Genomic DNA, 26,911 nt, shown 5'->3' with positions numbered 1-26,911 from the left:
TAAAATTCTTCTCAGGTGTGGCTGAACACCCTTTATGTTTGGTAGAATATAAATGCAATATAAAGTTGTTTGGACTCGAAGCAAGATTTTCGTTTCTCGTTGATATAATTATCTGTTTGACGGACAACTATCGAATTAAAACTAATCCACTAATTAATTCACATCAGCGGAATGTATTATTGTAACGAATGTTGGATTGAAACAGAACCAATTACGCACGCGTCGGTAAAATTGAAACGCTCGAAAGACTCTTCGCGGCGACAATGTGGCGGTTAATTAATCGTCAAATATTAATGTGCAGTTAATCACTTACAATTAGCCTCGGTCGACGAAGTCTGACAGATTGTGTGCCCAGTTACCTTTGTCTGATTCTGAAACACTTTCGCTTTCTCCTTATCCTCGGCACGAAGTGCGTAGCAAACAAGGGGTGGAACTCTTTGCTCGGAATAATAAGCTGCATTAATATTTGCTTGCTCCTGAAACGACAAGTTCCTAGATATTTCAAAGGCTCTCGAGGGCCCCTGCCGCTCATTGTCTCGCACGATTAATTATGCAAATCTCGGGACGCTTTCCGGGGCGACAACGATTCGATGAATGTAAATCGAGAGAGCAGTATTTCTTTTGCATTTGTAATTGTTCCTTTGATACATACCGCTGCTTTGATTTATACTACGCGATAGTTTAAAGCGACAATTGAATCGGGGGCTTTGACGTGAAATATGGGCGAATCAGTTTCAGTAAATTAGTAAGAGAAGTTACTGTGGAGCTTCCATTATTATACTTTCTAAAAATTTTACTATTTTTTTATTCTCACCATTTCTATTTTATTAGAAATTATGGAACTCTTGTCATTTTATAAACGTTTATTGAATTATTTTCCTTCGGTTTGCTGTCACATTGTTCCGTCAATCAATAAGTACGCAACTGTTTATCGAAATTAATATGCGTACTGTAATTACCTTATGGTCGTTTTGAATGGAGAACAATATATTTAGGAATTATGCCAAACAAGAGACTGGTATGTGACTACAATACCTGTTGTTTCGCGAGGCAAAGCAGAAAATGGCAATAACCAAAAATTTATGCCAAACAAGAGACTGGTCTACAATACCTATTATTTCGCGAGGTGAAATAGAAAATAGTAATAACCAAAAGTACATGCTAATACATATACAACTATTACTCTCGATTTACGTAATTTGAAAAGAATCGTGTATTAAGACCCCCTTTAGATTTAGGAGAAAATCGACAAAATTAGTGACAACGCCAAGAGGGATGGAATTTCAACAATTTTGAACAAAGTCTGAATTATTTTTAAATATTCTGTTCCTATCTTTGGGAAAATGTTAAATTTAATGTTTTCTGAATTTAACGTTCATGTGGCTCGTAAGAAACGTTGAAAAACAAATGCAAATATCGTTAGTTCCTGAGAATGAAATGATTTTACCAAGACTGCTTTAAACGTTGGGTTCTCGCTTGGCGGCGTTCAAGGAAGAAAATTTTAATTAACGAAATTTCGTTTCATCAAGTTTATTTCTGTCTCGGTTCTTGTACCTTTTTTCCCTCCCCGACGTAATTTGCATGATCTTTTCCCGTTCTACTGGGCGAATAAATGAGAGATTTTCTAGAATGCAAATCCAGCTTCGGTATGCGGTTACGACCGCAATAAAAGTCGTTCACGTAATCTTAGACACTCGGATCGGCGCAGTACTTTCGGTTCCACCCAAGAACATTCGCGACTATAATGTTATGGCAATAATTGAAACTCCATCGTTCCTATTGGCCGGGTAATAACGTAAAAATGTGAAATCCACTGGGCTTTTCGAAGATCCTTGTATGTGCATTACCTCTCGTTTGCATCCCGTTTGCATCTTTAAAATTACCATTTCAATGTGTCGAGAAATTCTTCGAAAACGGTCCCACGGTTATAAAATTTTATGTCATGGAAGTGTACCGTAACCTTTACGCGTGGTAGTGTTTAAATGCAACGTTCCAACATTTGTACGTTACAAACTCGACGATTTATGTACATACATATCTCGTAACATTTCTCGTGATTATTAGAATACTTTTAGAACATCCTATTTGTACGTATTGGCAATTTCTATTGAATCTATGCATAAATTCAGGAAATTTTCTAAATAAGAGCTCCAAAATGAACTTCATGCATTCTTTCTATCGAAACCGTTTTAAATAATCTTTAAACACGAAATTGAAACTTTTCTCGAACGTTGGGAGAATGCCATAAATACTGAAAGATAATATTTTATTACTCGACTGTTTGGTTATTTATACGAAAACAGTTATTTTGGAGCATGTAGGAACCAAACGTACATATACATTCATCCAATAGTAAATTAAATATGTAAGATAAGTAAAATAAATTTCTCAAATAACGAAAATTAAGACTCTATTCATTAAAATTTGGATCGATGTACACAAGCAGTTGGTTCGTGATACGACGTATAGTTTTTAAAAGTGTAATTAAAACGGTGACTATTACAAATTAATACAGCGTATATTTTTATCACTAGTTGTCGTCTATCGCGATTTTCTTTGATCGAAATAGTCGCAAACGCATAGATCGTTTCTAAAACGCCGGGATTCATCCGACCACAATCTTTATTTGCATTCGAGGATGGTGCTCGATATTAAAAGAGATCGATTCATCCGGTTTTATCAGTTGATGTATCGTACGTCAGGCCGTAAATATTCCTGGAGATTTCGACCTCGGACTTTCGTAATCCTGAAATATACGAGGGAATAAATCGATTGGCCGTGCGTATTTTTGGTGGTTCTCTGCAATTTAACAGTAGCCAAGTGTTGCGTCCACTACGAGAAAAACGTTGAATTAAATATCTGAAATTGAAAATATATATTCGTCAGTGTGCAGGGAGATCCTACAATTTACAAAGTGTCGAAGAAACAATTTCCAAATAGTTGATCGCTCTTCTAAATGCCTCTAAAGCCAAATCGAAAATAATTCGTGCATCAACGTTCACTGTATTTTGCTACATAAAAAATCTCTGCCCGTATAGAAGAGTGAAAAGTATTTCGTGAAATCAAATAGGTGGTTTTGGATACTCAGCCAGACGGAAACAATAGTTCGCGCGACAGTAAATCTGCGGTCAACGGAATCACCATTGTAAGCGTGATTGCTGTTTACATCGTTGGTATGTGCGGAATCGTAGAAATAGTTGGCAACTTGTTTCGGGTCTTGTTTTATACGCCATACTAATGCAATAATGAGAATTTGTTCATTCAGTTTATTCACTGTACAAATTCACAACAAGTTTTGCATTGCTAAAGAATTTTTCTACAATTTTTCCAGCTGATAAGGATTATATATAAAAAAGAGGAAAGAAATTTATTCCAAGTATTTTTAATAATTCTGAGAGTTCACGCACTGAAATTAAAATAAACAGAAATTCAACGTTTTAGTAACAGTAAAAAATACGCGAGGAATTTTTTGTTTATTTCAACGAAAACAGTGCGGTGAAAAAGTTTCTTCTATACGAGAGCTGTCCGAGGTTTATTTTTTTTTTTAATGAGGAATTTAATGTCTCATCAACAATTTTGGTTTCTTTAATCGCCTGAAGAAGTCTTTAATTGTGATTTCAATTCTGTATTTGTTGCGATAGGCACTGAATTTAGGATTTTATTAAATATGTAGTAATGTAATGTAGTAATTAAATGTAGTTTTATTAAATATGAGTTCCGATTATCCGTAATGTTCGAATAATCGGCATATTTACACCGACTATTCCTCTGTAAATGTTGTGGATTATATTTTAATAAACAAAGAAATCACAGTCGATGGCATCCAGCAGTGACGTCGATACTAAACAGTTGGTAGTTAATAAATTGCATTACTACATTACTTATGGTTGTGTTTCTCAAAAATCCAAACCGAATTTTTAAGAAAAATCGACAGGGGGTAGGTGCCAAATTTTTGAGCGAAAAAAATTTTTTCAAATTGTCCTAGAAAAATTATTTTTAGTTGCGAGGGTCGATTACAATCATTTTTGGTCAACAGACATACCCCCGAAATCCTATGACCATTCAAGAAAAAAATTCCTTATCGAAAATATGTCTGACCATACATTGATATGTTTCACTGAAATTTCATGCAAATTTTTAAAACATCATAACTTCTGAACCGATTGGACGATTTTAATGTTTAAAAAGACAATCGATGCGTATTTTAGAGTAGAATATGTAGAAATTCTAACAATATTGAAGAAGTTGTTCCTTGACTTCGTAAAGTGAGAAAACCCCATAAAAATGGTCCAATTTTCAAACAGCCATAACTCCTACAATAGTGAATATATTTTAATGAAACTTTTTTCTGGAGTAGAGCTCATCGGTACCTACAAAAAGGTATTACACAACTTTTCTGTAGAGTGTCAAACAAAATTACTAAAAATGAAAAACGAATTTTTAGGAAAAATCGACAAGGGGTAGCTGCCTAAAATTTTTGACGAAGAAAAAAATTTCAAATCGTTCTAAAAAAATTATTTTTGGTTGTAGGGGTCAATTACAATCATTTTTGGTAAATACATATACCCCCGAAATCCTACGCACTTACGAGAAAAAAATTCAGTAGTGGTCATATTTTTCGACGAAATTAAAAAATTTCAAATTGTTCTAAAAAAATTATTTGCAACTGCGGGGGTTAATTACAATCATTTTTGGTGAATAGACATACCACCGAAATTCTACGTACTTTCGAGAAAAAAATTCTTTATCGGAAATATAATGTGTGGCTAGAAATATGAATCGACTGATTTCAAATTCTGAACCGTACAGTTTTTATTCCGCTAAAAAACCATAAAATTTCTGTAATTTCATGTTCTATCTCAGTTTCTGCTACGTTCATTTCTGCAACCTATTGTTAATGTTGCGGGTGGCAGGAAGATGATAATGGAGCACTAATGCCCCAGTAAAATGGGCCGAAAAAATACATTGGATCTAAAGTCTATTCCTATACATTGTCCGTGATTATTAGATTGCGGATCTTTATGCAAATTCGTATTTTTATTAATAAAATTAATGAAGTGGGAGCTTTGTAAAAGGTTATTTCAACCCCTAAATATAATAATTCGTATACTACTTGAAGTATTTCTTATATGTTTGCATATTGAGTGCATTCTGTAGTTTTGTGAGAATTAAAATTTCCCACAAATGCATAACCATCCTCAGTTTAGTGATGTTCCTGGTTTTTATTATTTCGTATGTAGGTATAATCCAATTATCCGGCATATTTATATAAATATCGGTATTTTACTGTAGATGGTAATTGTGTTTTCAAAAATATCGTATTGCAAAGTCGAGTGTAATATCATTGTATCTTCGATTGATCAAATACCTGATTATAATATTGTGCTTCGCGCAATGTCATGCCCGGTCCCTATTTTCGTCTCTAATTACGGTATCAATACCCGGATGAAACGGACATATAGTTATCGATCATCTGGACGAAGCATTGGCGTCGCATTCATCAGCGACGCGGCGGTCTTTTTAATCGGCGCTTTACTGTCGCGGAATGATTCTCAGGCTCGTATTCGAATCAATTTTCCTGGCAGTGGTTAATACTATCCTCACGGTGAACGTGTCCCCCAATAATCTGCATCGATCTTTGGAGCTTTACGGTAAGAGCGTCGAACTGGTGCACTAGCATTTCGCGAAAGATCCGAATTTTACGGCGCCATCGGTTTCAATTATCGCAACGGTTAGGCAGACCCGAATGGTTTCGCGCAAATATGCGCGGCAAAACGTTTTTCCTCGCGAGTGATCGATACAGCGGCCGTTGAATAATTCCGATTGTTGATTCGGTGAAACGGTCGCCGGTTAAAGTTATATCCGCGTAAATAATGAAGCCATTACCGGAGCCAAATTATTTTTCAGGGGCTGTCCGAGGCATCAATCATTTCTGTCGCGTGATTTTTGGCGATCCATATTCACGACCAAAGTATTTACAATTATTTACTTGTTAGTCGAACGCGTTACACGCGATTTAGCTTTGACAGGCGGGCGGTGACACGAATTCTGTTAAATAGGAGCACTTGGTCATCAAAATTGCGACCAGGAAATCGATGTCGTACGAAACTCGCGACGAACGGGAAAGTGTATATTTTTGTTCGTATTTAATACGTCAGTAATAATTGATTTCTTAATTCTGCTTCCCGGGTCAATATTTAGCTTTGTTTCGAAACAATTTCTTAAGTTTATCCAACGTGAGGGCTTGAGCCAAAATAGCAAAAACCTCATCGGTTTGCAGTCTTGGCCAAGCAAATTTTCAAGATCAATTTAAACTTTTCAACTCAGAGTTTGTGTAATCTCCGATATTGTAGAATAAAGATTGAAATTATAGAAGAATGCAAATTATGTAAAATTCACGTAGAAACGAAACAATTAGTTTTAAAATAAATAAAGTAAAAAAGAAATCCTGGGTCGTATGGATTATTGGAAGAAGTTTCATTAAGACGATCGCTTAATAAAATATGAAAAATTATTTGAACCAAGGCCCATCTATTTTATACATGCTATCCAGAAATACAAAAATTTATATATAGTTCCGTTAAAAAGACTGGGGATTTGCTGCTCCCTCGGGGGTGGTTCAATGGCAGTAGCACACGCGAGGTTCTCGTAAGGCAAATTGATTGTCTTTATTTTTAGTAAGCTTCTCAATCGCAGTCAAATTTATAGAAACAATATTCCTACGTATAAAAAGTATGTCAAACCATTGCAAGTACCTGTATAATCTTCAGCAGTTAATACTAAAGATGGCATCGATGCAATCTTCGAGAGTATTGATTATACTTGGTAATAAATTTTAGTTCTATTTCCGAAAGCTTTCGGGAAAATGGTTTCCAACTTTTTCCACGAATTACCCTGTTTGTGTTTCGTTTATTATATGGGGAAGAACAGGAAATTCTTAATCGTGTTTTTTGACGAGGTGCGAAATACTGTTAGCCGTTACAAGTTTTTAAGAAGCAATTGTTGGATCGTAAAAGGTTTTATACTCCTGGAACTATAATGGTAAAGCTAGTAAAGTTCGAGTGTTTCGCGCTACGAATTTCTTACAAGAGTCGCGGAGGAATCCGTACCCTCGGTCCTTTTTCTCTTCTCGCTGTCTGCATCGTACTTTATTTCAAAGGCACGTGTATACGTATGAGTTTTCTGAACAATGTACTTGCGCAAGTAGTTTCGTATAGGTTCCGCGCCATCTATCGCAAGGATTTTCTTATAATGCAGTTCTCAAGTATGCTGTATTGACCACTTTTATCGAGTAGAAATGTGAAATTCCGTAGAAATATTGGCACGTGTAATACGCTACGTATTAGGTTCGTTATTCGACCGAAATTTAGATTCACGGCTCGCCTTAGATCGATTAGAAAGGTATTCGAATACTAAAAAATTGTAATAAACGCGTTTCTCCTATGATGAAGATATTCAGAAAATTAGACAGTCGAATCGATCCAGAATAAAGTCTTTGGAAATTAATTTCAAGAAAATAAGTGTATGATATTTTTCTTTTTATATTAAAAAGCAAGACAAATTTTGTTTAGAAAATTAAATCAACTGTACTCGTTCTAAATCTCTTATATGCTTCGTGAATTAGACGATAGAAAAGTAACACGTTAAAAAATTATAATTTTGTAAACATATTGCATTTTAGTTAGTTTGATCGGAGGTTAGGCCGACACATTGATGCTAGAGCGTGTTCTGTACTTCTCGGAGTTCAATTTACAGCCCCGATTATTACACGAAAGCCTCGTTCGTTGCATTATAGTGACAAGTGGAAGGGATGGTCACTTAGCAACGAGTGAAGTTCCAAGGGAAGTAATTGTAGTAGTGACCATAGGTAGCGAAGATACACTGTGTCACTGGGGCTCCTCATTGGATTGGTTACCTCGATAATTGTATTAACCTCGATCGTTGCAGGAATTTTCCCCATTGCCCTTCAATAATCGAGGTTATATTCCACTCACAATGTTCGCGTTACGGATCGTTGGTCGCCCATCATAGATTTTTTTTAATTGTTCACTCGAACAATTACGGTTTATTAGTAAAACTGCGTCGTTTATTTTCCTGTCATATTTACCGGAGCAAAAAATGACATGGTTGCGACGCTTACTCGGTGTTACTTGTTTTACTGATTCTCTTCTCTATGGAAAACAGCACCTACAGATTTAATGAACATTTAATTATGAGGGAACTTTATTTCTCTGTTTTTTCTTTCCTCCGACAAGCTCGCGATTTGTCAGCTTACGCGTTTTTTCGCTACTAATTGCTTCGAATCTGTTTCAGTTTCACAATATGATTATTTTATGCATTGCACTGTTGCTGAGAGAACTATGAATTTAAGCAGATCTGTTTACGATCATTTTTTATAAACGATTAAAAATTTACTTTATTTTTATTTCAGACTTTTTTTTCTGGGATCGATAGTTCGCTCATTATATCGAATTTTTGGTTGAAAGTTGCCTTTTCAGCACCGAAATATCGCCGAATAATTAATTCAGTATTCTGTTTGTTTTTTATTGCTAGGTTCCGTTCTTTGTAAAAGCGTTGGCGATCGCGACCCGGAAATTGAGTAAAGTCACAATGGACAACGTAAAATACTTCCGTCCGCTCTATAGCAACATATTGGGAACGTAGAACACGTAGAACGATCGAACTGACATTTTACAAGAATTACTTGTTTATTTTTCCCTTTTCTACAGAGCGAAATATATTTAATTTTGTTCGTCGACGTTTCGATCAGAAAGATCTTGACACTCTCCAAATACAAAATTAAAGAAATGTAATTCTTACTATCTTTGCTAAAAGTAATATTATCTTTACTAGAAATTAATTTCAATCTTTCGACAATATATTTACGAACCATTTTCTTAAGAATATTTCTAATGGCATTCAAGTTCATACTATGGAACTGTGGGTTGACTAAAATAATTATTCGATCAAATTGTATATTCCAATTTTACCCTGAACAAGGTTTCCATTTCAAAATAAAATTCATAAAAAAAAATTTGAAGGTCACAAAGATGAGATAAAGTTTCTCAAAAATAGTAATACAGTTACCATTTTCATTTTAACGATCGAAAAGAAGAATTTTCACGCGTATTGAATAATTATTAAACCCTTGGGGGAAAGTAGCTCTCCTTCCAACATTCGCGTGATTTCTCGACGGTTCGGTATTCGATAAATCAGTTCCATGCAATATATCCGAAATTGAATTTTCAAAGGGCCCGATCAGCGAACGTTTCGATGCGTTCGCGTGTTAGGTTTTCCGATTATGAGGCGAAGGCAAATAAAAAGACCGGCAAGCCGGTGAAACTGCTTGAAAAGCAGCCCACCGCGATGAAGGCGGTTTGCGGACATTGGAGATGAGTTGAAGAGGATCTCACTTCTCTTCTACTGTGTAAACCTAGTTCACCTCGGCTTTGGTGTCCGTGACAGCAGCACTGGCGACTCTGTTGAAGAGGGTATCATGGAGATTGTTTCCCGATCAATGTCATCGTGGCTCGGTTCACAGCACGGATTTACGTTTCTTGTAAGTCCTTGTAAGAGCAGCGACCAGTAGTGCTTCTGTTGTAAGGGAAAGTGTCAACAGAACTAATCCCGTAGGGTTACCCGAGATAATAGACAGAGAAGAACTGTGACAAAAGACGAGATTAACCGTGCCACGGACACTGCGTGTGTTTTAACTTTTAACCCTGCCTTAATACCCTCTCGTTTTCTCGATAATCGATCGACATCAGCGTTGGACAAACTGTATTCGCGAAGGAATAAAAATTTTGACTCGTTTGAAAAGATTCGATAGTAAAATCTAATTTATGCAAAGAAAAGAAGTAATTTCTTTTGTGACGCCATTCTTAAATCGTGTAAAGTTAATATTGTGTGTGAATTAAAAATTAGAAATTGTTTGCATTCGTCCCCTTTCATTCTGTGTTTGAACATCTCGTAATTATGCACGTATACTCGATAATGTGATTTCGTTTAATCGCTATCGAAGGATAGCTAAAAGCGATGTTTAAAGCTGACCCACTTAATTATACGCGGTCATTTGTTCTCGTTACCGATACTTTTGTTACAGTGTATTAGTGCGACCGCGCAGACAAATTGAATATCCTCGCATTCGCAGCGAGGATTAATTGAAATGTCGTGTGTAATTAGTTTGGGCTGGAGTTTCGTTTTTAACGCTGTTGGTGCACGAAACGTTCGACTCGCCAATGAGGAAATAGTTAGCTCATTAGGGAAGAAGGACGCGAGAGGAAGAGGGAACGTCAGAGGGATGAAAGAAAGTGGCTGGCAGTTGAGCATACTCTTTCTGCGAGATTATACGACTTAAAGAGTACATACGTTTACTCTTTCAAGACATGGAATGTACCCAAACCGTTTCGACGAAATTCGACCAACGTATTCGACTAATGACGCTGATGAAAAAGTACCGTGCAAATTACGAGCGTAAATGTTTCATTTTCAAATTATAGGCCTTGAAAATAATTGCACGCTAGCGAAATGTTTCAAACGTTACTTGATATTATTGAAAAATTAGTTTATTCAACGAGATCTTTAGAGGTAATTCCAAAATGATTTTGGGCGACGAACGAAATTTTAATTTGAAGAATAAATAAATTTGTTCTCTCGTATATTTGCAATTAAATATAAGATTCACGACCCTCTAAAAAATCGTACGATCTTCGAAGGGAACAAGTGGAGCAAAGTATATGTTAGGAGGGTGAATGGTGAATTTTATGCACTTATGGTGTATGTGAATGTGAAAAAGATTATATGGAATATGTGCAAGTGTACAATGTAAAATTGTTGTACTAATTTAGTTAATATTTATCCACATTTTGTATATGCTCCTCACGTTAGCCATGTGCCATAAATGCATAAAATCTAATGATTATCTTTGCCCCCGACTCACGTATCGTATTTTGTAAACATAGCAAGTACGCTCTTGCGAGACAGACTGCAATATCGATGAGAAGCATGTAGTTAAGCATTCTGATGCGTCGAATTGCTTCCTGAGAGATATTAACATTCAAAGTTTCCCCATATTTCATTACCACCATTGCAAGTGTTAATGGCATGTCGTTTGCATAAAAACGAAACCCTCCCTTAACACATTTAACGCAATACCGAAAAAGTAAATGTATCCATTTATGTTACTTTTGGTATTTTACGACATTCCATGCAAATGAAAATAATATGTTTATCATAAAGTGGCAGGAATATGGATATTTCGTTTTCCTTGACTGTCACACTGTCTCTACCGAGTGCAAATGCAAACTGCATAAATCGAGAGAAATTAAGCATAAAAATATTGTTTGCTCGCATTTCGTGCCCTTATAATAACACAAAGCGTGTAACTGCAAAATTTCGAGTTTGAAAAAAACATATATTAATATATTCATATAATGAGGCTACTCACTTGTCATCAAGTTTTATGCAGTACAAAAAAATGTTTCAAGTAAAAGTTTTATGGTTTTTATGTTATTTTATTTTTTTATCAAGATATGAAGGTAACTTTCAGTTTTTTAAATAGAATGGTTAATATTTTTTTTCACATTTACATAAAGTATTAAATTCTACATAAAAAGGTATTATACCAAATAGGGTTTAAGATAAACGATAAACGATTATCATATCCTGTTTCTCGTTATTACTAAACATCGCAAAAGTAGGACCTTTTTCATGTACGTCTTTATATTTATGAAACTTATTCTTAGTTAGTTGATGATAGGTAGCATCTAACAAGAACTGTGTTTACCAATATGATAACAAACTACGTTCCGTTAACAATCTCGCTGATTAACGTGAAACTTTCTAATATAAGATGATTTATTGTTGCTAGTATCTCAGTAACTATTTCTTTCAGACTCTATTTGATTGTTTTATTTAAATTCGGGAAAAACTATTAACCATTCCATTTAAAAACTAAATGTCCTTCATATCTTGCTAAAAAAGCAAAATAACATAAAATCGATTACAGCATTATATGTACCTCTAAAAACCATGCATCTGAAACACTTTTTTGTACAGCAAATAATTTATGAGTTATTTGAAATCGTCATGTTACGAGACTCACGTAATATTATATTCGTAAAATGAATCTCTCCTTTTTCATGGCCATATCTTACACGAATTTAAACAAAATTAAATAGTGTACGTTTGAAAAATGATTTGTAATTAAATGGTACGTCAAGGGTTTAATACCTACACGCAGATATTCAAAGAAGATCGTGCTCGTCGTAGTTGTAATGTATAAAATCCGACGGGCTGTTTTTGAAGATTGCGAAAGTTGGCTACCTTTAACGAGGCGTATCGGAAATCTTGGCGACAACTGAATCCAATCCGCTGTCTCAATATTGAAACGCGAAAAGAGCAGTTGCAAAGCGGGGGGTACGCGGACAAATTCGAAACCAGTTTCTGTTTTTCATCGACGAAGTCAATATTACAAAATAGCACCCGACATCTGGGTAAACCCGAGACGAACGCGACCCACGGGGTAGGGATAACGAACTTCTGCAAGATGTTACTGAATTTGCTAGTTCCGTAGCCCGGGGTGAACCGAGAGCTGCTATACGGTGATTAAATTTCCTAGTTGCACTCCAGCGAAGGATTATTCCATAGGAAATTTAAACAAGGGCTTAAGGAACCGTTTCTCGCTCGTCGTTCTCCCTTTCTCCCCGGGATCGCTGTGTTCTGTGCCGCCCGCTTTTCCGGCCCTCCTAAATATCGTTTTTCCCCGTTGCGGTCTCGTTACCATGTTCCAGGAAATTCAGCCGCGGGCTACGAGACCAGGAAACGCTCGCCGCGAATTATTCATGTAGTAATATTTACGTTGCTTCAAAGTCTCGTGATTTTATAACTCCAGCCATGGGCCCACCCTTCGCTCTCATCCTTCCACCGACCTTTAATATTCGCTTGTGACGTTATCTGATTCTTCAGGAAGGAAAAGGGGGGAGGTAAGCATGTTTTCTGCTTATCGCTTTTGTAGGTGGAGCCGTGAATAACCCGATTAACATTGCGTTGCGGGGACCGGAACTTCTCTGAGGCCACCGGGATGAAATTACTGAGATTAAGACAAGGAAAATTAAACTTTTCCTTCGTCTCGCTTTGCCCGTGTTTCCCCCCCTGTAATTTCTTGCAAATCGAAATTTATGGACCCGAAGCCAGGGTTGGAATGTCGGAACGGCGAATTGAAAGTGTCTAGCGTTCTTCCACGTATTCCGTCGTTCTATTGCTACAATTCGTTTTTACAGAGGACTGTTCCAAATAAACGACGCGCGATCCCGGACGAAAAGATAGGGTCGAATCATTCCTTCGTTCAAACGTTACGAACTACCAGCGAGACGAGAATTTTTTACTAGTGTTTTGTCACTGAATTAAAACGGTGCTGTTAATTGTTTTGTAAAAATTCTCCATAGATTATACGAAAACGTGTTTTTAAATCTGCCAAAAATAAATGTTGAAATATTTATCTCATCTGAGTTTCTTTTATTATATTTTAAATAATGTTCCCACCATTTCTGTGTAATAAAGTTTCAATGACGGTTATTAAATTTGTAACAATAACAGTTATTAGATTTCTATTAAGAAATCCCAACAGTTACCGTGTCTAATTCGATCGAATTATAATTTCAACATCTGCACTCGACCAGCTTCATTCATCGATTCATAAAAAATTACTTTCGAGGCAACTTCGCCCCATAATGGGAACAAATGCTTTTCGAAACGTACGAGAGTATGAAAACTTTGTTTAAAAAAATTCGGTATTCCGCTTACTCTTGGAACATTTGTGCCGGCCTTAGAAGTCGTAGGTATTCCAACTGGAGTTCAGACTGAGCAAAGTTTTGTTCGTTTTTATGCGAGTGGGATAGTCGAGCGACAAACAGCCACTGCCGGGTAAAACTATGGCCTCCGAAGACAGAGAATATCACCGGTAACGAGAACGTCGTAAATTCCGTTTTAGTTGACAGGCGAGAAATCTTTTTATTTCTGCTTTATATAAGGCCGGGGATAATAAAAAAATGTTATGAGAGTAATGAATAGAGAGGGGATGGATTCGAGTATTTAAAACGTGCTTTCCCTTGGGAGTCGTCTTCCCTAGACCATACACAACGATGGTTTTTAACGATACCAAGTTGCAGCTAAGTGAGATTGAAAGAATTTTGAAAACGTATTAAAACATGTGTCGAAAGTTTTTAAAGGAACAAAAAGGAAAAATGTTATTCACTTGGATGTCTTTAGAAATACGTTTTTTACACTCACGTTTGAATTTTTCCCCTGAAAATATGGAAACTATCTCAAATGAACACAGAGACACTTTTCAATATGCGAAACGTTGAAAAAAAAACAATCAAAATGCATTAAAATCCCTTTGTGAAGAAATTAGACTTATTCGGTCTTGACACGAGCAAATTCGAGAAATTGAATTTAATATTTAAATTTACTCATTCGCAGAAAATTCTAATGTATTCTTCTATCACTTTTATAATAATAGCTCGAACAATAGCACGAATTAATTGTTTCAATAACATTATTTTTAATCCGATACTTAGTCGTTTCCTATTAATTTTACGCGTCATTTCTCTAAGTTAATGAACGAAATTCTCGTTAGATATAGAGCGAATTCACGATAGTTTAATAATTCGATAAGTGAAAATTGCTATAATGCGATGGTCGAAATAAAATTTGTAAATTGAATTATCGTGCCATGGTATCGTTGCGCCGAATATAATTAGGTCAGTGGTAATGTAATTTATGAAATGGATCTCTGCAGTAACTCGGGAAAACTAAAAAATAAAGTTTACTGTGTAAATAATCGTACAAACATAAGACATTATGGGGAACTGTTAATTTGCATTGCTCATAATTAATACTTGAATAATTTTTTGTGAATTTTTTGACGATAACAATCTTTAATGTATTTATAGCGAGTATTTCTACGACCAAGTTTAAATTACGTATTTCAGCAACATTAGTTTGTTATCTGATAATGAACAAGAAATTTACTGTCACGCGAATGTTTCTATGCCATAAATAATTCTTATGTGAATTACGTCACGATACATTCCCGTTTAGGAAATTTCCATTATAGGAAATGAATTTTCGTTCAAATAAAAGTAATGAATCAATGTTAATGGTCAAATTATGTCCAGGAAATCAATTATATATTAATTACAGTTCTGCGTGATATACGTTGCGGTCAATAAATTGTGTTTATTAGATTTTTACCATGGTAATGTTAAATTATTTGTTATTAATATGTGCTTTTGTTAATGATTTATCAGCTATTTGAAATACGACGTTTCAAATTTTGCACGAAAATAAACGACAAACGTAATAGTCTGTAATACGTGTACAAAATATTTCGGTTTTCCCTCGGTCATATTTCAATCATATTTCAGAATATTTTAAATCTCGAATTCCAATTTCTATCCGGAGCGCACGCCAGAAAAAATAAGACAGCGTCGAATGTGCTCAGCGGATGTGGGGAAATCTGTTTGTTCAATAATTGACTGAAGGCGTGAAATCGTTGTATCTCGAATCGAAGCAGACATCGTCTTATCTCGAAAGGTTCAAGCTTCCAGACAGCTGTCGGTCTTTTTTTCCGACAGCTCTGATTTCTCTTCCTCCCTCGTCATCTTATTTCGCGCCTATATTTACTAACGTATTGACAGCCAGAAGAATTGTTTGCCTTGGGAAATTTGCTTTGCAATTTGCAATTGATGCGATCGTGGCACCGAGACCCGATTATTTCATTATCACGATAAACATAACCAAAACTAGTACCAGCAGTGTAACAGTAACAATTAAGTGATGTAACAACGAAACATGCAGTCAGTCTCCTGTAAGAAATCAATTGGAAATTAATAAATATTAACAACGAACCATAAAATGAAGAACGAAACATGTCAGGCATTGGAGTCAAATTTCTGACAAACAAAATATTTACTCGAGAAATAATATATAGAAAATTGAAGTAATTCGCTAAAGAAATATTATATGATTTACTTACCTTTACTTTATATCTGGCGCAGAAATCCATGAAACTGTTCTTCGAAGAAAATTATCTTCCTTCGAAGCGGTGATAATATGGCTTTCCTATGATTGCAAAATGATAAATCTAAGTCACGATAGATTCTCTAAGTCCTACTAATTTTTATTTATTTCAAAACGAGTACGATCGTGGACTTCTCGCGAAGACGGAGACTTATAAGTTAACGCGTTAAGTGGGATGACAGAACAATGGAGGGCGATCAAAAGGAAGAATCCAGAATATTGCATCTTTGTACGACGGTTTATTATCATAGCGGTACTTTGACACTGGTTATTTTAAGAAAGATAATGTCTAGCCTCTTCGTTATTTCTTATCTTTTCTCTCCCGCTCTTATCCTCCGTTTTCCCTCTTTTTTTTGTTCGTTTTCTCTTTTTTTATCGAGGAATCTTAGCAACTCGCCAAGTCGCTAGAATTAAGTTCGGAAGCTATGTTTCTGTACACTCGGTGTTGCCGCCGTTGAGAGCGGTTTCCACCTCGCGATCATTTCTCTCGTACTCACCATCTTTCTCTTTCTCTCTTTCTCTCTCATTCTCTTTCATTCTCTCTTTCTTTCTCGCTCACATTGCTCGTTCCTCGCATGCTTTCTCACACCCCCCCATTCACCTACTCTTTCGTACACTCACGCTTTCTTCTCTCGCTCGATCTCACAACGTTCGATAAAAGTTCGGCCAGCAATCGCTCTCGTTTCCCGTCTCGCACTGTCATTCAAACGTACAATTCGCCACCGCGAATTTCACGCCAGCACGTTTCCTCCGTCTCTCCGATTCCTTTCCTCCCCCGTCTTCCCTTATCGAACCTTCCTTTCCTGAACGCCCTTTCTCGCCGCATTTTTCGTCGCACCTGCACTTCCCACCCAGTCACGGAAGCGTCCCGAACGTGCGACGAAAAGTCCAACGCGGAAACGCGACACGTTACAATTATTATTGTCACTATGTGCTATTTAACGTTTTGATCTCCCGAGGTCGAGCCGGGAGCAACTGCTTCTTAATTATTGCCACCTTTGCAGTCTGTCTTTTCCTTCTTCGTCCTCCACGCCGGAAAGATGTCCACGGAAGATCCGACGAACCCGGATTGCTCGTCCTTCCCCGCCTCGAGTACTTTTAAATAAATATCGTTCGTTTCGGTTCCTCGATCAGATTCAGTATTATGTTTTTTCTTCTTCTCTCCCCCCCCCCCTTGTTAACATAACCAAAGTTCGACTCCGACAAGTTCATCGATCGGCCAAGATTCGCATCAAGGGATGTTCTGCGGACTCCGTGGGGTTTCTCCCAACAGCTTCCTTCGCTGAACTTTCTCGTGTGCTCGGTATTTCCCGACGGACAAAGCTGAGTCTGATGGTCGTACCGGAAACTACTTCGGGTTTCTCGCGGAAAAGTAAGATAATCTGTTCGAGCAGTGTACATCGCAACTTCTCATTGTTCCTCGCTGTTCACTCGAGTCGAGTTTGTACTATGTTATTGCCGAACGATTTGTTGCGCAAGTCGATTCTCCGACGATCAAGCTTTGTATTTGCGAATCTTCGGTCCGTCTGTTATTACGTGTACAGCGACGAATAACACGGGGCTACTTTGGTGTCTTTCTGAAGCTGTCCAGCAGTCGAGTCCTCCACAGTCGTTTGGATAATATCGATGACGTTTGGACGCGTTTCTCGCGATCCTCCGCGTCTAGTCGCCTGTCTCTCTCGAACAGTCTGACGTATTCCGACTCTGGTCACCAAAGTTCAGCGGTCGGGGTGAGCGTGTGAACTTCGATGTTCTCGTGACGATGATACCTGTCCCTCCGTCGCAGCGTGGCTCGTCGGGACAAAACTACGGTCAGGGCGGCCGCCGCGCCTAGAACAGCGCCAGCCAGCACCAACATTCCGGGATGAGCGCCGGCGGACAAAGCCTCCGAGGTCCTCGCGTCGGAATTAGTCGCCGAACCGTTCGATTCCTCTTCCATCGTGTTCCGATCAAGGGTATTCCTTAGTACCAAGTTTTCTTTAGTCAGATTATTCAGTCTCTTCGAGTATTTCTCGACCGTCTTCTTCTCCCTCTCCTCCTTCTGCAGCGCGAGTTTCGACAGCATCAACGAAGCAAGTTTGTTCAGTCTTCTGCTCTTCTCACTTTTCCCGTCCACACGGTTGTCAAAAGTTCGTGAATTCGAATCACCCTCCGCCTCGATAATTGACGATTTCCCTTCGCTCGTTCTACGATACGACGGACCGGTAATTAAGTTTTTAAGCTCCGCCGTGGTCTGATCGACTTTCGTCGTTTTCTTGTCGAAACCGCGTCCCTTCTGTCTCGAGGTGACGTTCCTGAACGACGTAGGCGCCTCGTAGAAACGCGTCACGTTGCTGGGGACCGGCAACGTCGAAGCTGTTTTCGTTTTAATATCTCTTTGGTCGTCGGATGCGTTGGTATCGGTAACGTTGGAAGACAGGTTTGGTTCGTTCAAACGAGACACGAGTCTCGTCGTTGGTGGGATCGACGACGTAACGGAAACGGTAGTTTCCGTAGTTGGCACGATCGTAGGAAGAGGACTCGGCGGCGATGGCAGTTCGTAGAGAAACGAGCCTGACCATTCCTGCGGGTCAGCGCATTGACCCGCTTGGATACCTTTGTTTAGTTGTTCGTGTTGCAGCAGCCACTCGCCAAGCCAATAGAGATCCTCCGTACAGTTCCAGTTGTTTCTGCTGAGATCCATGACACGCAGCTGCGGGAGCATGTAAGGCAGATCGAATCTGAGCTTGGTGATGTTCGTCTCGGAGAGATTCAGCTCGATTAAACTTTTGCAAGCTGATAGCGCGGCGTCGTCCGCCAAAAGCTGCCTGGCCAGGATCGGGCTCTTCGATACGTCGAGGTACACGAGCCTTTCGGGAGTCGGTACTGGAAACGCCATGTCACTTTGTTCCTCTTGCTTCCGTTTCAGCGAAGTTAATCCGGACATACGAAGCTTGGCGAGATTACTTGGTCCACTTAGTGTATTAGCTGGTAACGTTTTAATGGGATTATCGGACAGATCGAGTTCTTCGAGCACCGGTAATTGACCGAGCGCTCCTACTTCGATCTCGTCTATGTCGTTGTCGTTCAGCGTCAGAGATTTCAGATTGAACAGCCCTTGAAGATCGTTTATCTTCAGAGACGTTATCGCGTTTCGTTGGAGTTTTAAGTTCGTCAGGCTGCTAGGAAGGCTACCGGGCACCTTGACGAGGACGTTCCCGGAAATGTCTAATTGCTCGAGAACTTCGAGACGTCCGAGGGCATCGTCTTCGATGTCCACCAGTCGATTGTCCGAGATGTCCAATATCCGCAACAGGGGATAGCTGTCTAGATCTCCGCCGCGAATGGTGGTTAACTTATTCCCGGCCAGTCTGAGCGCTCTCACGGATCTTGTAAGCGCAGCTGGCACTCTCGCCAAACCCGTACGAGACGCGTCCACAGTTTCCAAACGTCTACCGGTGCCCAACAGCAACGAGACGTCTCTTTCTTCGAGAGGGTTCTCGGACAGTTTCAGCACCGACAATCCCGGAAGCGGTTGCAAAGTTCCCGATGCCGCCCGCGCCAAACCGTTTCTCGAAACATCGAGTTCCCTCAGTCGGTTCAGATTCTCGAACCACCTGGCGCCCAAAACTTGCAGCTGATTTCCGCTCAGGTCCAACTTTTGCAACGAATAGAGTGGCGTCAACGCGTTGTCCGGCAATTTCGCCAGCCTGTTATCGGACAGATCGAGAAATTCCAAACGATCCAATCCCCGAAAGGCATCCGGATGCACGCCGGATATCGCGTTTCTACGCAAACTCAACCTCACCAATTTCGCAAGCGTCCTAAAAGCTCCGGCACCCACGTCCGTCAGCGAGTTGTCGGACAAGTCGAAGCGCGTCAGCTCGGTCATATTCGTCGTACGGCCAACCAGCAGGCCGTCCAACTGCGCCAGATTGTTGCATGACAGGTTCAGTGTTCTCACGCGCTCGAAACCGTGCCACGACACGTTGAAAAACACCAACGAACAATTCGTCACGGAGAATTCGTCGAGGTAAGGGAGATTCGTCGAATTGTTCTCCGACTCGTGGACCGTATCGTTCGCGTCGAGCTCGTTCAACGTACCGATCACATCGAAATCGTTCGAACATGACACCTCCAGTTCGTCGAAGAAACCGATCACATCGTACTCCTCGACCCCGTCCAGCGACAGGCTTTTCGTTTTAAACGACAATTCCGACAATTCCGGTACGCGGCCGCGGCACTTGACGCGCACAACAGCCGGTGAGTCTCTTTCGACGGCACTCTGATGGCACTCGCATAAATCTGGACACGCGGAACCGCTCGCCATCAAGGCGAGCAGTATCAACGGAAGCCACATCGCTTCCAACACGGTGTTTTCACATCTCTGACCGCTGAATAATCCACGAATTACTCGCGGAGACGAGGGCAGGCCGAGACGTCTGCATCGTAGCCGAGCCTAAGCACGTCCGGTGGCTCATCGACGGTGGATACTTGACGTCGCGGCACGTCCTGTACCAGGTATAATGTATGCCGCCAAAACTTACGCGTATACACGAATGCCAGTGCGCGCGGTTAAGACTATCAGCCGCGTCAGACGTGATGTCCATACGAAGGACTGACAAACACTGCGGCGCCCGACTCGTAGCTGCACCCGCCTCCCTCCTCCTCGTCCACCATCCGCCGCTCTTCTCCTCTGCTCTTCTAGTTCTCTCTCTGTCTCTTATCAACCCCCGTAGCCGCCGACGCGTACAACCCTCCACCCTGCGACCGTATCCTCCTCTCTTTTCCTCGTTCCCTCCCCACCATTCCTATGCATGGTCTATAGTAGTACACCCCCCCCCCCCCCCCTCCCACCACTAACGCCGTCGCTTTTGCTCTCGAACTCGATAAGGTACGCAAGTGCGCTTGCGTCCTCAGACGGCGTAGTAACGCGTTGGAGCCAGTATCCTGCGATTTCACGAACTACTGCCGTTGACGACTGGCTGACTGACTGCATGCTTGACTGACTGGCTGACTCTCTCCTCAGCCTTCTTAAACTCGACTCGCGCGAAGGATTTCTGAGGTGCGAGGGAAACCATCGACCGGCCCTCGCGAAATCCGCTCCCTCCCCCCTCCTGGGAAACTGAACGACTGGTTCTTCCCCGATGCCCCTATTCTCACTTACAGGTATATTCTTCTTACGAGATCGCCCAGTCGAATGCGGGCAACGAGATAACGGACGAAATGATCGCTGCTTTTCTGTTCTTTCGGATGGGAACAAATTACCGAAACAAAGGCGAACTCGCGAAAAACGAAACAGTCCCTAACGCAAACTCATTTTTCATCGGTTGCGCGATACGAGAAGATCGTAATCGTTCCCTGAAGAAATGCAGATTTTTCTTTCGAATAAAAGTTTATATAAGAGCTGAATCTGATTTTGACAATATCGTTAATTGACACTGGAAACGCAGGTGTCGGTTAACCCTTTGCGGTCGTATGTTTGCTCTCAGAGTTCGAAATGGTATTTCACAAGTATAAACTTAATACGACCGCGAAGGGTTAAATATCGAGAGTTCTAACTCTTCGAACGTTCGATGCTGCTCTTTGCGAATTGGAGTACGTGGATTCAGCCTCCGAAGGTTTTCACCTTGACCGTTGCTACAACGTAGGGTCAAATTGCTGACGTCGGTTATTTTGCATGTTAAACTAACTACGAAACGGTATGATAATACTTTTCCAACGATTTGTTCAAGCAATGATCACGTAGTGTATCGCTAATCCAACCGAAACTTTACTGGCGGCTTCGCGAACTTTACGCCATTGGCTTTCTTAAATTCGATTCGCGTGCTGGGATTACAAAGGAGTTGAGGTGCAGTTCTCACGAAATAAGGCGAGAGGTTAGCTACTTTCTCGGCACGCACGCTTTCTATCTTGTTAAGGCGTTCCATTTAATACGATTGTTTTATATAAACCTGTCCGTAGCACGTTAAGCAAACGATATACCATTCTCATGTATTATCACGTTTTTATTTTAATATTTTCATGATCATTAATTGTTGTTACTTTAATCGAAGGTATTTTTAACACTAAACCTACCACGACCGGTCAAATGACCGTTTTTAAAATTTCGTTTAGAATTTCTAACATACAATGTTATTTTAGTTCCATGTAACTTCGCGACTTTTCTTATCGTAAACGTAGAATAAATTTTTCAATGTTCACTTCTATTCGTATTGTTTGTTTTCTGAGAAAAATATGTAGTAAAAATTCCACTATCTTTCTATCCGTCTTAGAACAGTCTAACAATGCATATTAAAAATAGATAAACTTTACACGCGTACAATTCCAAAACTGCTAGTGCTTTCTTCATAATTGAGGCACTGTTGTAAGCGGCAAGGCTCCCTTTTAAAATAGTGTTCGGTTTATGTCGATCCGATTTTCCGTTTTGGAGATATCGTCGTGTAAAGGAAAGCGTAATTTTAAAAATTCTACTGTGTGTCTGGCCGTCGCATGTGCAATAGCCTATTCACGCGTATTAAAAATACTAAAAGTTTAGACGCGTGCAGTTCCAAAACTACTAGTGTTTTATCCATTATCGAGCCATCGTTGGAAGTGGTAAACCTTCCCCTTTAAAATGGTTTTTGGTTTTTGACGATCCGACTTTCCGTTTTCGAGATATCGTAATTTATGTAAAAGGGTATTTTTCTTAATTTGACTATCTCTGTCTCCGTCTGGCGCGTCGCGTCGTACCTCCTTGTCGCGCGTGAGTCGAGACAGTCACGAGACTAGGAAGTCGTAGTATTTCCAAGAATTTACTACGCACTGTTTACTATTGTCGCGCGCGCGAGTTCATTGATCCCAATGAATGCTTCGGATCCTTATATCTCCGTAACTAGCCACCGCATCGACTTGAAACTAAAATCGCCATATCTCCGGAACTAATAAAGCTATCGGCTTTCACAAACGCTCATTTTAAAGGGCATTTCATCCTCTACCTAATGATCATATCACCTACTATAATTTTTGCTATCTTCTATGTTTATTTTAACATTTACTTTGACCCTACATACTCAAAGAAGTTTCAGTAATTCCTACTGCTCGTACGACTGGTGTGCGATAAAACTGAATTATAAATTCTTTATTTAATTGAAAATGATTCTAAATATTTATACAAAATGTTTGCGTAATTACTATACCAGTATTTTTTCGTAAATAATTGTTTTCTCCGGAATTAACTACGGTATCGACTTGAAACAAAATTCGTTTAAGGGCGTTTATCTTCTATCCGATGAAAATTAAAAACTTTTGATGTAGTTTGTGAATTTTCTGTATGAAGTTAATGTACTAAGATTTTTTTAAGGGAAAGAAAGCAACATAAAGGAGAAAAATATGTTATGAATGAACTTCAAAACACAACTTTCTATACATATAATGCAAAAATTAGAAGTACATAGCTTCGTATAAGAGTAAAACATTGGTCATTTGACTGGTCACTGTAGGAATGGGTATGCACAAAGTGTCGGTACGTTTAGTGTTAAAATTAACAAGTGTTTCTTTATATATTTTGTTTGACTTATTATTTTTAATTGAAACCAAAGTTTCATGGAAACGCTTGTGGAGTACTTAACCCGACTTTGAATAAGTAGGTGTGTTTAATGGAAATTGTATTTTGTTTATGTAAGGAAAACTCGAGTTACTTGAGCCTAATCTGTACGCTTAAGACGTCTTTGTCTTAGTCTGCGCTGGTATAATCCTGCTTAGAATAGAATGATTGAATAGAGTACTTAGAATGGGACGAGGAAGTTTACTGACAATTAGTTCCACCATGTCCGACGCATCTCATATTTCTAGTTTCACTGGGTTCCGGAATATTAAATATAATTTAATGTTCCTAGTCTACTGCTTTTGCTCGAAAAGATAAACAATATAATTTAAAATTATATACATATAATTTTTTACCGAGTTCTGTACTTTTTAACTTCAATTGAGTTCTATGCATGTTCCAGTTCACTTGTAACTGCATTCTCTACGAGTTTCAGCCGAGTTCAGATTGAGTTGTCTACGAGTTCTAGTTCAGTTTTAATTAAATTATCCACCAGTTCTAATTGACTTCTAATCTGTGATGATTCGAAACGTTCTGTTTTTGTGTGTCTGACTATTAAAAAGGAAGAATTCTTCTTCCCTTTTCTTCTACAATTTGCTCTAGAATTTATGAACATTAGATAGTGACTAATAGTAAAAATGTCACAGCGATTGCAAGAACTTAAACTTCTTACACACATTTCATAACACTCGTTACATCGAAAAAAAAAAATATATTTAGCATTTAGTAGTAGTAGTTTTTTCTATTCTTAAGAAGTTCTGCTAGTTTTGCGACAGACCATATAAACGTGTGCATGTTTATATGTACATTGCGTACATACGTATTATATAGATGCACATCTACGTTCATATATACATATATATGTATATTCAGCACGCCAAGCAAGCAGAATTTCGACCCCCATAAATTAGTTTCTCCGCGTCTCTAATCTACTGAGAATTACTGCGCAACTTGCCGGACTTGCTGGACGATCGAACTTGATCTTGGATCAGCTACGGTGCTCTCGATATTTCTATTCGATTAGGACAAACGATCGCCGACGAAGTTAGCGTCGCTCGTGGTTAAATACTTGAGCCGTCGGACTTATAGGATAAATTTTCTTGCTTCTGGGGACTTCGTTAGCGAGCTGTTTCATAGCTGACTTCGGCAGATATCCGACGAGGACTCGTAACTTAAACGAGCACCGCGCTAGTCAATCACGCGTAAACTATAAATAAAGCGTTGATTAAAGGAAAGCTCCAAACTTGGTTAAACGACGGTTCTGCTCGATGACTGATTGCTTCGAAACTTTTCGATCATTCCCCAACGAAAGGGTTCGCTAATATCGATGCTCCGCTCCGTAGTACGAACTATGTAAACTGGATGTTAGGTATAGCTAGATATTACGTCACGAATTTTGTTGTTTGAACTCTAAGATTCTCAGGACAAAATTTCTTTACTATGAAATTCTTGCGTGATGTATCTAGTATTAATGTTTGAATATGTATGTTGTTAGTTTGGAGACAATATATTTAATTTTTAAGTATTTGAGATTATATAAGTATATTTCAATTACTAAAATCTAAATTTCAATACTAAACACGTTACATAAGCTTGCATCGAGTAACGATGTATAAATAATATTTTACATAAAACTATGTTTTGGTATTACAATCGATTTGGCATGATTTCTCTACATTTTACGTTTCATAAAATGATGAGGTTCCTATATAACTCTGGGTCTGGCGTATAAAAGTACAATTAATTAATGTAGAATCGAATATAGAATATTTCACTGTTTTACATTATTTCATTAAAAGTAATAATACATTCCTCGCGTGAACAAGCACAAGTATTATTTATATACCTTTCATTATTTATTCTCGTATCATAGTTTATTAATACCACGTTTTTCCTTCATATTTATTTTTATATAAGTAATGAAAGAAAGAAAATGTATCTATTTGTAACATATTAAGTTTTTCTGAATAAAGTAATATTCATTTCATATTTAAAGTCACACAGTTTACAATTCATCAATTTCAAATAGCTCATCCTTTTTCTTTTGTGGTTTTAAACTTTCTGGTTTTTGACTATTTAAAATAAGTACATTTGATACGTTTTATAATAATTTCGGGAATATTCTGCAACACATCTCACGTGAGAATTTATTTAAATTTCAATACAATTCTTCGCTTATACGTTTGACGTATGTGGATTTGACGAAGCATACAGATAAATAAAAAAACTGTCGAATAACTTGTTTATGAAATGCAAATAGTATCTGCACCGTTTATTTAAACATAAACAAAATAATTCCAGTTAATAGCAGACTTGAAACGTCAGAGGAACTAATATACATATATTAATACCTCTGGAAAACTGTGTGTTAGTGTGACGTATTTGCGTATAAATAAACAGTATTTATTTAGACTTGGGGGGAAACTCTGATACTATGTGGGTTTTATAAATAGATTATCAAAGGTGGCAGCCTGCAGGGGATAGAGTTTTAGAAAGAGTTTAAAACTCCCTATCAGTACTTTTTTTTTAGCAGAGTGAACTCCTACTGGGATATTATGATACGACTGTTCGATACTCCAGTGCTAGAAATGGGTAAAATTTTATTCTAATAACGATCAATAAAACTAAAATGTAGAACAGTTAAATTTTTATTTATGTGTTGTAGAATATATCATTCTATAATTAAAATTTTTATTTCTATTTATCGAGTGACAAAGACTTATTTATCCTTTCTTTATTATCCAAAATTGTTAAATAAATACTTGTCGCTAAAAAATCAGTGTTCATTTCGAGAACAGTTCTACTGCCACTTACTCTCGTATGTCAACGCCACTAATTACTAGTTTGTTTCGCCTTATTTATATTTCTCTCATTTAAGCGGACGATAACAAAAAATATATCGATGTTCCATAACAGGGGTTAATTCACTGGGAAAACACATTACTGTCTTATTAAGTGCGATTATCTCGTGGAAGCGTGCCAAGCGCAATGAACCATGTCCATTCGAAAATTCAGCTTTCACCGGAGACTTTTATTTCCCCCTTTTCGCGATATTTATAAAACAGCTACAGTAAACAGGAAGATAATTAACTGAATTATTTACAGTTCAGATTCCTGTAATCAATACTTTCCACTGCGCTCGATTTAAGATTTCGTATCATCCGATCTTTTACGATTCAAAACAGATGAGTAGTTTCCAGTCTCTGATCCCCATCGATCTTAATTAAATTTGTCAGGCTTATAGATAATTGAAATTATAACTGT

General features: G+C 38.5%; 2 protein-coding genes across 2 annotated transcripts in view; one reads left to right on the top strand and one right to left on the bottom strand.

Annotated features, from left to right (window-relative positions):
- The window catches only part of Timeout (circadian regulator timeout), a 216,397-nt gene that overhangs the window by 35,473 nt on the left and 154,013 nt on the right, over positions 1 to 26,911 (top strand). The window lies entirely within an intron of this gene.
- Positions 16,309 to 20,702, bottom strand: LOC143345933 (uncharacterized). Its single transcript, XM_076773559.1, has one exon. It carries the CDS (start codon positions 20,420 to 20,422, stop codon positions 17,792 to 17,794), a length of 2,631 nt encoding a protein of 876 aa, XP_076629674.1. The 5' UTR covers positions 20,423 to 20,702; the 3' UTR covers positions 16,309 to 17,791.

Source organism: Colletes latitarsis, chromosome 9 (genome assembly GCF_051014445.1).
Source record: "Colletes latitarsis isolate SP2378_abdomen chromosome 9, iyColLati1, whole genome shotgun sequence".
Taxonomy (NCBI): Eukaryota; Metazoa; Arthropoda; class Insecta; order Hymenoptera; family Colletidae; genus Colletes; species Colletes latitarsis.
Note: the sequence above shows the minus strand (reverse complement) of the source record. Positions and strands in the feature narration are given on the sequence as shown.